The following is a 12,682-nucleotide window of genomic DNA, read 5'->3' as shown; positions in this document are numbered from 1 at the left end:
TTACAAAAGTAATAGTCACATACAGGATTTTGAAATATATTGTTTGATTGAGAATCATCTATTGATTTTCAGTTGTAAATATATGATGGAAGGTAATTGAGTTTTCAGTATCAATGGAAAATGACTGAATTCTGTCTTAACAGTATTTAAGAAATCAATATCACTTAAATAACAAAATGGGAGAAACACCTGGTTATCATCTATGGTTGTTATGGGTCTGATTAGCACTCACTAATTACTGACCTTAATAATGACTTACATTAGTGATCTTTTCTGCCACTACATGTTGAGGATCTAGTCACTCGTATGGCTGCACTGCTCCCTCTCTGGTCCTATTCCATGGAAGTGCCTTTAGGTCCACTGTCACCAGGTAAATACATTGACCTCACAGGACTGCCACCCCTCCATGCACTAGCATGACTGTCACCACTCAAAGATGTGGAAGCAGAGGGTCCTCCAGAAGCACTACTTCCTGCACTCACACCAGCTGCAGCACTGTCAGTCCTTCTGTCTAGAGCTGTGCTGGTTCGGCTTGGTGTTGAATTACTATGCCTGGGGTTACTTGGTATCAAGGTTTTGCTTGAGGCACCAGCACCAGTTGAGCAGTTGATGAACTTGGTGTGCCAGAAGAGAGCCACTTTGCTCTCACTCCATGCTTGTTTTAGTTGAGAAAGTTGTGCTTTCCTTATGGTCTGTAAAGCAGGGCACAAATCTTCATTGATGAAAATTCTCATGGCTTGAAGCTTGGTGATACTGCTTCACGACCAAGAAATCTTGAGAAACAAGTGATGATGAGGCAGGCTTGATGTTTGCCCCGTCATCCCACCGAGTGTGCTAATTCAAGTTGGATATTACCTTGTGCTCCAGTAGTTAGCTGACTTGAACAGCTATTTGTTCCAAGCTTTTCCTGGTCGTTCTTCAAGCCTGATAATTTGGAAGTAATTTCATCAACTGTAATCTTCTTGATAGTTGGCTCTTGCAATTCTTCTATGAGTTTCTTGCTTACTTCCAGTTCTTCCTTTGAGAGATGAAATAACTTCTTGATTTTTATTATTCTGTAGTTTATATTTCTTGATGTTGTTATATGAAGAGAGAGAAAGAAGTGATAGAGATAAAGAACGATGAGAGAGAAGCAAAGAAAGAAGCGACAGAAAAAGGAGAGAGAGAGAGAGAGAGAGAGAGAGAGAGAGAGAGAGAGAGAGAGAGAGTTGATTGAGTTGCACCCACTTGAGTGTATATGCATCTCATGTTTTATTGTAAGTTTCACTAGCCTAATCAATTGTATTCTTCCTTTTATTTCTCTCTTCCATGTTGATACAGCAATTTGAAGTTGGTACCCAAGATAGAACGAAAGCCATGGTCCAGTATAAAAGTATTAAAATTCACCCATCCCCCTGAGATATGAGTGCAGTAATTTATTCAGTTTGAGATACTTCATAGAGAAACAGTGTAGGGTGGTGTGTGGCATGTTAATACAACTTTCAGCCATCTCACTCTCCTTCCCCACCCACCCCCATGATGTGTCAACCCCACCATGAGACCATTCCCCCTTCTGTGTTCTCAGTTTAGTAGGCAGCATTGACTCGTTAGAAGTGAACATGTGTACAGAGAGCTGGTTATGGATATACATATAGATATTTTAAGGTAGATATGGGCTGTGTCTTAGTTTTGTGAATCAGAATACTTCTGAGGGCCAGTTGAGTGCCTGATGTCACCACTCTCTTCCCTTCCTGTGGGGGAGGTGTCTGCCTATTCATTTTCTGTATTTTTGTGGCTGTTTTCTTTTTCTTTTTCTTTTTTTTCTTTTTTCTTTTTATGTAGGAAGGACACTGGCCAAGGGCAACAAAAATCTAATAAAAAAAAATGCCCACTAAAATGCCAGTCCCATAAAAGGGTCAAAGCAGTGGTCAAAAATTGGTGGATAAGTGTCTTGAAACCTCCCTCTTGAAGGAATTCAAGTCGTAGGAAGGTGGAAATACAGAAGCAGGCAAGGAGTTCCAGAGTTTACCAGAGAAAGGGATGAATGACTGAGAATACTGGTTAACTCTTGCATTAGAGAGGTGGACAGAATAGGGGTGAGAGAAAGAAGTAAGTCTTGTGCAGCGAGGCCGCAGAAGGAGGGGAGGCATGCAGTTAGCAAGATCAGAAGAACAGTTAGCATGAAAATAGCGGTAGAAGACAGCTAGATATGCAACATTGCGGCGGTGAGAGAGAGGCTGAAGACAGTCAGTTAGAGGAGAGGAGTTGATGAGATGAAAAGCTTTTGATTCCACCCTGTCTAGAAGAGCAGTATGAGTGGAACCCCCTCCAGACATGTGAAGCATACTCCATACATGGACGGATAAGGCCCTTGTACAGAATTAGCAGCTGGGGGGGTGAGAAAAACTGGCGGAGACATCTCAGAACACCTAACTTCATAGAAGCTGTTTTAGCTAGAGATGAGATGTGAAGTTTCCAGTTCAGATTATAAGTAAAGGACAGACCGAGGATGTTCAGTGTAGAAGAGGGGGACAGTTGAGTGTCATTGAAGAAGAGGGGATAGTTATCTGGAAGGTTGTGTCGAGTTGATAGATGGAGGAATTGAGTTTTTGATGCATTGAACAATACCAAGTTTGCTCTGCCCCAATCAGAAATTTTAGAAAGATCAGAAGTCAGGCGTTCTGTGGCTTCCCTGCATGATATGTTTACCTCCTGAACATCTTTGTCTTCCATCTATGTTATTGCACTTCGAGTCAAGTTGACTCTTTTGTCTTATGCATCTTTTATATAAATACTACTGGTTCCGTGTTTTGTACATTATTGTGACCAAAGGACATTCTTTGTTTGGTGTTTTGTGTTCATTTGTCTGTTTTCTCTCAAGACATGAATTTTAAGGTGATAGAATCTGTCTTTCAAGAAACTGGAGACAAGGTGTAATATTCTGGATGGTGTGGGTGGTTGCTCCTAGAATATTAAAACCCCATTGTGTGGCATCAGTCTTATCTATTTCTCCCCTGGTATGTGGTTGTTTGAGTCCTTCCCAGCTGTTTGGATAAACCTGTAATTTATATTTTTTCCTACATTGCAAGACAGGAGTGGTAACCTTGGGGCTGTAGCTGTATATGACTCACAAGTGACCTGGATTTGTTTGTTTTTTGCCCTACACTAGGCTGTTGGTATAGCCTAGTGAAAGCTGACCTGAGATTGAGTGGCAGTTGTGAGGGACTGTGGTTGAGTCATAACAGTATCATCCTTCAGTTCTTTTACATCTTTTGTGGTGAACTCCAGGCTGCTTCATAAATTGTCAATGGTCAATTCCATTGGCTTCTTATTATTTATTTGCTTCAAAGAGATTTCTATTGTGCCTTGCATAGAGTACACCACACCTTGATATGCTTGATTTTATGAGTCAAGTAGGACTTTCAACAATGACTTATCCATGTTGAATAAAAGATTCTTGATTTTATTAAGGGAACAACTAGCGTAGGAGCACCACAACACATCCATTGAACAACATGGTGTGTGGAAGAGGAGAGAGAGAGAATGTTTTATTTTTATTTTTTTATTTCTATGGAATCGGCTTCATTGCAAGAGAGAGTGATTTTATTTTTATTTTTTCATTTCTATAGTATCAGCTTTACTGAGAGAGAGAGAGAGAGAGAGAGAGAGAGAGAGAGAGAGAGAGAAGCATGGGTGTGGGGGGAGAGAAATTGGAAGGGAGATGTGAAAGGGGAGAGAAAGAAGGCAGGCCTAAGATACATGTTGAAGGGAGCTTTAGCTAATGACAGCTGCCATGAAAAAAAAAAATGATGGATGTCACTTTTGTTAGAAATTTAGATAAGAAAGTTGCTTCACTTCATGCAGATGGAGAGTTTTGTACAAAACTTGTATAGTTTTGGAGATATTTTCAGGCCTCAGATGTCAGCTTATATGTCTGTATAAGAGTGTTCCACATCCTAACTGGATTCATAGTGCCAATGGGTCTCACCAAATGCACCCACACACCTTCCGAAGGATCATTGAAAGCATATCATTTTTGTGCACTCACCACTGTCACTCTCCATTCTCTTCTATCACACACACAATTGTTCTTGCTTGCCGCAGTCATTCCTCTCATTCATTGCTCTCTTCACACAGTTCATCCACTCCAGGTGTGGTCTTTTTAACCTTTTAATGTCCATATCTGACCTCATTATTTTCTGTACTAGTTTTTACTGTCCTCCATTCTCTGTACATGCCAAAATGATCCTAGCACACATTGATCTGCCCATCCAGCCAACTCTTTCAAAATATCAGTTCTTCTAACATCCATGTTACTTCACACATACTCCTTAAACACTTCACTTCCATTACATATGACAATTTCTTATTTGCTTTTCCCATGTTCCAGTTTCAGCACCATACAGCACAGTGGGTACCTCTTTTCTCTCATGTAACCCTCACTTTACACTCATTAAAGCTCTTTTTCTACCAACTATTTTTCCTGCCTCCCTCACCCAGCAGTTCACCTCTGTCTCAACTCTTCCATCCACTGTAACTGTTGATCCTAGATATATGAAGCAATCAACCTTTTCCATCTGTTCTACATTCAATCTTATATCCATTCTTTCACCACCTATCTCTCTCTTGAGCATTTAATTTCTTTACTTTTACCAACATCTACTTTCAGCTTCTTCCTCCTACAGACAATTGCTTCCATCAGTCTTTTCAACTTTCTGAGTCAGCCATTCGAGCTGTATCATCAGCAAACAGCACCTGACTCATCCTATAAATAAATAAACAGCACACTGCACACTACATCTGAACCAAATGGAGTGCCAGCCTATCTCTTCAGTGGTGTGTAAATATTCTTCCATGTATGTTTGTGTACATATCTACATGGATATCATACACATACCACAGTGCCTGGAGTCTACTCCCTTGTTTGTTACATTACTTTGTAGTTTGTTGCTATTATACTACTGCACTAGGGATCATCTTCAAAGATTTAGTTAAAACACTGTCAACATTACTGTGAGACTGAGGTGAGCAGCAGTACAAGAGCATGTGTGTGTGATTAGGCATGTTTGTTTGTGTGAGTGAGGGATATGAGTTTTACTGTTCCATGCTGTGCTGTGCCAAATTCAAACATTATTTATAAATAATGACAATCAAAAGCCATAAGTCACATAGGTCATAAGATGATGAACAGCTGTATTCCACATCCAGATCTGATCCATGCATCAGTGTTGACTGTAGAATACTATTTCTTTAAACCTCTCTTTACATCCATAGACACATTCCTTCCTTTCATGATTCTTATGACCTGCCTACTTTCTACAACTCTCTCTTGTCTCTCCATCCATCTCACTTTGTTTATCAAATACTAATGCCAGATATTTAAACTCACTCACCTCCTCCATTCTCTCTCCTCCCAAAACCACCTCACCTTCCTACAGCTACCATATTTACCATGTAAGGTATCCTAAAGTCACACACCTCCACTTTCCTCCTCTCAAATACCATCACCTTACTTTTCCCAACATCCACCTTCAATTTTCATTTCACACACAAATCACTCACAGCATAAAAAAATGTGGGTCTGTGAGCACCATTTTCATGTGCTGGCTATATGATCTGTTGTTTTAACATTGTTTCTGCTCAAAAAAGAGCTGAAAATTGGATGTCACCATCATTTATCTGAGTTATGCATTTAGCTGAGGTTGTACAGCTTAAAGGGAATTAAATGTTTTTGTATGATGCATGTGTTCAGGTAGAAAATAATGTGGGAGGAGGTTTCTTATTTAAGTATATGTAGTTGTGGTAAGGTTGTATGATGTCTCCTTCATCGCTCATTGGAATTGTGAAGGAGATGAATGCAAAAGTGTTCAGTAGATGTTTATGTTTGATGAATGCTAATAGTAGAATGTAAATAAGCAGTTGTTTGCAGATAATACTGCTTTGAGAAGTGAAGGAGTTTAGAAGGATGTGTAAAAGTAGGAAACTAAGAATGAATGAGGAGGAAAGTAAAGTAATAGTGTATGAGGATGGTATTTAGTAAGAGGACAGGTAAATAAGTTGCTTGAAGGGGACTGTTTTAAGTTTTGTTATCAATAGTATATTGCAAAATGATGTTTTCTCTAGCCTAACACCAGGAACATTTCTTTTCAGGTCATCTTCCTGAAATTGGACCTGGATCAGACCATGAGGACCACTCCCGCGAGTCATTAATGAAAAAAGAAGATAGTGACATTGATGACAGGTATGTGTGTGCGTGTGTGTGTGTGTGTGTGCTTATTTGCCTAGTTGTATAGCACAGGGCATGAGCCAAAGCTCATTTTGTCTTGTCTCCATAACCATATTTATCCAGTTTATCTTTAGACTTTAGACCTCTTCCTTCAAATCATTCCAGATTTCAATAGTTCAATACAGGAAGTTGTATTTCTTTATGTCGCTCGAACATCCACTCTTCTTTATTTTCTTCCCATGTCCCTTTGTCCATCTCTCTCCCTCCTCCATCTGTGGTACCAAGTCACTTCTGTCTATTCTTTCTATACTGTTTACTAATTTGTACACTGTTATCAGGTCTCCTCTTTCTCTTATCTCTTGTAGTGTTGGTAATTCCATCTCATCAAGTTTTTTTTTTATAGGTTGAGTCTCTCAATTCTGGTATCATATTTGTCGCTATCCTCTGTATTCTTTCCAGTTTCTATATATCTTTTTTCTATGTGTAGCCCAAACTACTGCTGCATATTACAGTTTGGGTCGTATCTTACTTGTTATAATTTTCTTCATCATTTCTTTATCTAAATAGTTAAATGCCACCTAAATTGTTAACAAGCTGTATGTAGAGCCGAATATTCTGTTTATGTGCATTTCAGGTGATAGTGTGTCGTTGATCATTACTCCAAAATCTTTTTCTTCATTATTTTTTGTTATTATTTCTCCTCCCATTTTGTAATTCCATGAAGGTCTCTTTCTACTTTTTCCTATTCCCAACACATGGCATTTTCTGGCATTAAATTTTAGTTTCCATCTTTGGCTCCATGCATGTATCTTGTTGTCAGTTTGCTTTTGTAATTCCTTGCAGTCATTTTCATCCTTTATTATTTTCATTATTTTTTGCATCATAATCAAAAAGGTTTTTTATAACTACTTAGATTCTCTGTCATATCATTTACATATATTTGAAACATAATAGTTGCTAACACAGATCCTTATAGTACTCCACTTGTCACATTGTGCCAACTTGAATTAGTGTCTCTGATTACTGTTCTCATTTCCTTCCCTTCTAAATAATCATCTATCCATCTCATTGTTACTTCCTATAGTCCTCCTTCATTCTCTAACTTCCACATAAGACTTTTGTTGAGAACTTTATCAAATGTTTTTTTGAGATGCAGGTATACTGCATCAACCCGTCTGTCCCTCTCTTGCTATCTATTTATTACTCTTGTATAAAAGCTCAATAGATTTGTGATGCAGGATCTTTCTTTCCTGAATCCAAATTGCTTTTCTGTAATTATCTTTTCATCTTCTAGATATTACACCCATCTGTCTTTAATTACTATTTCACAAAGCTTGCTTACAATACTTGGTACTTTTCTTCTTTCAATGAGCTGTTATTTATATTCCATATGGGTTCCTCTATTTGTTCTCTGCATTCTTTTAATATCCACCCATTTACTTGATTTGGTCCCAAAGCTTTTCTGTGTGTGTGTGTTCGGTAGTGTGTTTTTCCCATTATTTTTCTTAATTTTATCAACATTTGTGTCCAGGTGAAGGCATGTGGGAATTTTCCTTGATGAAACAATCACTCACTCTGTTGTTATAATGAGACAACTAGTGATCCTTGAAATACTTTTGTAAATACATTTGTTAGAGTTTCATTTGGGATGACTTTATGCTATAATTAAAACAAGTGGAACTACCAGTCATCAGAAGCCAACACATTGATGTCAAAGCCTAAACACATTTCCATGCTCATAAAGATTAAGGCTTCTCCTAACAAGTAAAGCCAGCTCCCAGAAGCAGAATTGATAATTGTTCAATTATTAGTACAGTAACTAGATAACATGTTGAATAAGTGTATTTACCTAGTACTGCACATTCAAGCTGAACACCAGACAAGCTTCCCACCCCAGACTGCAATCTTTGAGAATGATTCAGTATGCCATTTCATCCATCTATCCAACTAAGTTCTGTACCCTACTTTGTGGCCACACTAGGTAGGGTTCAAATCTGGCATATGCACATATGCACATATTTTCCTCATTAAACTGTTTGGTGTCCTGAGTGTGAAGACCTTAATGTTTAAAGCAGTGTTTGTCACCCTAAACCTATGTCCAGCTGTTAGTTTGATGGTGAGACTCAATACTTAAATTGACTGGGATGTAATATTACACCTTCGGTGGTTTTAATGGTCTGAATGAAATGCTCCACTGATCTTACAGTTCCAGTGATCTTCATGAAGTTTCAGATCCTCCAGACATAGCATAGTCCATAAAGGGGATTCATGAGGGTTAGGGTAAGACCAGTTAGCTAAGTTGCTTTTCATAAATGTGACAGTTATGATTTAAGTTATGCATCTTGTAAGAATAAGCTTACCAAACTTAGCTGCCTAGCTAATGACTAGAGATTAGTTAGGATAAAAACCACCTCCAAACATCCAAAATTACTGTAATCATGTCCCCTCTAGTTGAATGCTAGATTTTCAGCAAAGTTAAGCTGTGTCACAAGAATGTGTAGGGTTTGTAATGAAGTTAGAGAACATTACCCTATTAGTTGCAGCCATTAATTTGCCGTCATTAAATAATAAATGGATTACATTTCAAGAAGGATATTTGAGTGATCAAGGTCAATAAACTCATAAGAATCCCTGGAATAATTAGATAAGATTATGCAAATGTATTTTGGATCTCCTGCACAAGTATGAGAAAATAGCAGATAATAAATTCCCAGTAAATAGTTCCTCCAGAAAACTTAAGTTAAGCTTAGCTATTTCTCAGGAATAATTGGGTGCCTTACTGGAATAAATTTGATTATGATTTTGTGATACCAGGAAGGAATTAATTCTTTTCAGTACTGTTTAAATACTGTATTATTTTCTGAACCTTTTTTTAATAAACTAAACTAGAACAGGTTATATTACTTTACTTGTACCTTACCCTTGACTCTAATAAACCCTTTGGTAACACCCAGGCATTAAAGATAATTATACTTTGTGGGCATAGTTTGTATTTAACAAAAGTTTTTTGTTTTTTTATCTATTTATTTATTTTATTTATTTATTTTTTATTTTTTTATTTTTTTTTCACGTAGGAGGGACACCAGCCAGGAGCAAAAAAAATCCAATAAAAAAAAAAAAAGCCCACTGAGATGCCAGTCCCAGAAATGGGTCCAAAGCAGTAGTCAAAAATTGAAGGATGTGTCTTGAAATCTCCCTCTTGAAGGAATTCAAGTCATAAGAAAGTGGAAATACAGAAGCAGGCAGGGAGTTCTAGAGCTTACCAGAGAAAGGAATGAATGATTGAGAATACTGGTTAATTCTTGCATTAGAGAGGTGGACAGAATAGGAGTGAGAGAAAGAAGAAAGTATTGTGCAGCAAGGCTGTGGGAGGAGAGGAGGCATGCAGTTAGCAAGATCAGAAGAGCAGTTAGCATGAAAATAACAGTAGAAGATAGCTAGAGATGCAACATTGCAGCAATGAGAGAGAGGCTGAAGACAGTTAGAGGAGAGGAGTTGATGAGATGAAAAGCTTTTGATTCCACCCTGTCTAGAAGAGAGGTATGAGTGGAACCCCTCCAGACAGTCAGTTAGAGGAGAGGAGTTGATGAAATGAAAAGCTTTTGATTCCACCCTGTCTAGAAGAGTGGTATGAGTGGAACCCCTCCAGACATGTAAAAGCATACTCCATACATGGACAGATAAGGCCCTTGTACAGAGTTAGCAGCTGGAAGGATGAGAAAAACTGGCAGAGATGTCTCAGAATGCCTAACTTCATAGAAGCTGTTTTAACTAGACATAAGTTCAGATTACATGTAAAGGACAGACCGAGAATGTTCAATGTAGAAGAGGAAGACAATTGAGTATCATTGAAGAAGAGGGGATAGCTGTCTGGAAAGTTGTGTCAAGTTGATAGATGGAGGAATTGGGTTTTTGAGGCGTTGAACAATACCAAGTTTGCTCTGCCCCATTCAGAAATTTTTGAAAGATCAGAAGTCAGCCATTCTGTGGCTTCCCTGCATGAAATGTTTTCCTGAAGTGTTGGAAGTCTATGAAAAGATGTGGAAAAGTGCAGGGTGGTATCATCGGCATAGGAGTGGATAGGACAAGAAGTTTGGTTTAGAAGGTCATTGATGAATAATAAGAAGAGAGTGAGTGACAGGACAGAACCCTGAGGAACACCATTGTTAATAGATTTAGAAGAATAGTGACTGTCTACCATAGCAGCAATAAAACGGTCAGAAAGGAAACTTGAGAGAAGGATAGAAGCCGTAGGAGGATAGTTTGGAAATCAAAGCTTTGTGCCAGATTCTAACAAAAGCTTTTGATATATCCAAGGCAACAGCAAAAGTTTCATCAAAATCTCTAAAAGAGGATGACCAAGACTCAGTAAGGAAAGCCAGATCACCAGTAGAGTGGCCTTGACAGAACCCATACTGGCGATCAGATAGAAAGTTGTGAAGTGATACCTGTTTAAGAATCTTCCTGTTGAGGATAGATTCAGAACTTTAGATAGGCAGAAAATTAAAACAATGGAAAGATAGTTTGAGGGATTTGAAGTAACCCTTTTTAGGAACAGGCTGAATGTAGGCAAACTTCCAGCAAGAAGGAAAGGTAGATGTTGACAGACAGAGTTGAAAGAGTTTGACTAGGCAAGGTGCAGGCATAGAGGCACAGTTTCGGAGAACAATAGGAGGAACCCTCATCAGGTCCATAAGCCTTCCTAGGGTTTAGGCCAGCAAGAGCATGGAAAACATCATTGCGAAGAATTTTAATAGGTAGCATGAAGCAATCAGAGGGTGGAGGAGAGGGAGGAACAAGCCCTGAATTGTCCAAGGTAGAGTTTTTAGCAAAGGTTTGAGCGAAGAGTTCAGCTTTAGAGATAGATGTGGTAGCAGTGGTGCCATCTGGTTGAAATAAAGGAGGGAAAGAAGAAGAAGCAAAGTTACTGGAGGTATTTTTGGCTAGATGCCAGAAGTCATGAAGGGAGTTAGATCTTAAAAGATTTTGACACTTTCTATTAATGAAGGAGTTTTTGGCTAGTTAGAGAACAGACTTGGCATGGTTCCAGGTAGAAATATAAAGTGCATGAGATTTTGGTGATTGAAGGCTTAAGGCCACCTCTCTATCATGTACAGCACGAGAACAAGCTGTGTTAAACCAAGGTTTGAAAAGTTTAGGTCGAGAAAAAGAGTGAGGAATGTACACCTCCATGCCAGACACTATCACCTCTGTTATGCGCTCGACAGACAAAGATGGGTCTCTGACACGGAAGCAGTACTCATTCCAAGGAAAATCAGCAAAATACCTCCTCAGGTTTCCCCAACTAACAGAGGCAAAACAGTAGAAGCACCTCTGCTTATGGGGATCCTGAGGAGGGATTGGAGCAATAGGACAAGATACAGATATGAGATTGTAATCGGAGGAGCCCAATGGAGAAGAAAGGGTGACAGCATAAGCAGAAGGATTAGAAATTAGGAAATGGTCAAGAATGTTGGGCGTATATCTAAGACGGTCAGGAATACGAGTAGGGTGTTGCACCAATTGCTCTAGGTCGTGGAGGATAGCAAAGTTGAAGGCTAGTTCACCAGGATGGTGAACCAGAACAGAGAAACTTAACACCTAAATTTCACCACACACTTCCACCTAAGTTATAGGCATTTCTGCCGCCTAAAAATCCAATTTAGAATTATTCCCCCTGCAGCCAAAAGTTTGAGTGAGGTGGTCCAGTAACCATCTCTCACAACCTATGCATGTGATACATGATATAATCATCCACTTGAGGAATCTTCCCCCTTCTCCCAATATGACATACTCTTGCTTTATACAAACCCAATTTTGAATGTTTCCCCACCCATGCCGAAAGTTTGAGTGAGGTGGTCCAGCAACAATCTCTCACAACCTACATGCTCAATACTACAATATAATATTCCATTTGGAAAAAATCTCTCTCTCTCTCTCTCTCTCTCTCTCTCTCTCTCTCTCTCTCTCTCTCTCTCTCTCTCTCTCTCTCTCTCTCTCTCTCTCTCTCTCTCTCTCTCTCTCTCTCTCTCTCTCTCTCTCTCTCTCTCTCTCCCCAGTGCTACAGTTCAGCAAGGTGGCTGACTGTCCTGCTGTCATGAGCAATGGACTGTTACCCTGACTGCCATCTTATGTCCCCTTGGGCAGGCAACCAGGTCCCAGACACGTACTACCTATACCATACTTGACCACCACTGCCTACTGTCTCAACAGGCATTCTTCCCTTGACACTTCCACTTAAAGTTACCTACAGAAAAGCACACAACTTATCAATTACATCCTGTGAACAAAGGAGAGAGTGGTGAGCATGGTGTATAGGTAGGGGGCAGGCTTTGTCTCTGCGCCAGTACATTACATATCTCACTTATAATGACTTTATTACACTTCTCTTCACCCCCAAACTATTGCCACTGTTTTCTCTAACATGTATATATAGTCATACATTATGTTTAGCTCTAAATTCAAGATACCATACCT

General features: G+C 39.1%; 1 protein-coding gene across 5 annotated transcripts in view; it reads left to right on the top strand.

Moving 5' to 3' along the window:
- The window catches only part of LOC135116171 (uncharacterized), a 128,096-nt gene that overhangs the window by 80,735 nt on the left and 34,679 nt on the right, over positions 1-12,682 (top strand). For all 5 annotated transcript variants that reach the window (XM_064033455.1, XM_064033454.1, XM_064033453.1 and 2 more), the window contains exon 6: positions 6,130-6,220. In XM_064033455.1, the coding sequence (XP_063889525.1) occupies positions 6,130-6,220 (91 nt within the window). The remainder of the gene's footprint in view (positions 1-6,129; positions 6,221-12,682) is intronic.

The sequence above is a fragment of the Scylla paramamosain genome, chromosome 30 (genome assembly GCF_035594125.1).
Source record: "Scylla paramamosain isolate STU-SP2022 chromosome 30, ASM3559412v1, whole genome shotgun sequence".
NCBI lineage: Eukaryota > Metazoa > Arthropoda > Malacostraca > Decapoda > Portunidae > Scylla > Scylla paramamosain.
Note: the sequence above shows the minus strand (reverse complement) of the source record. Positions and strands in the feature narration are given on the sequence as shown.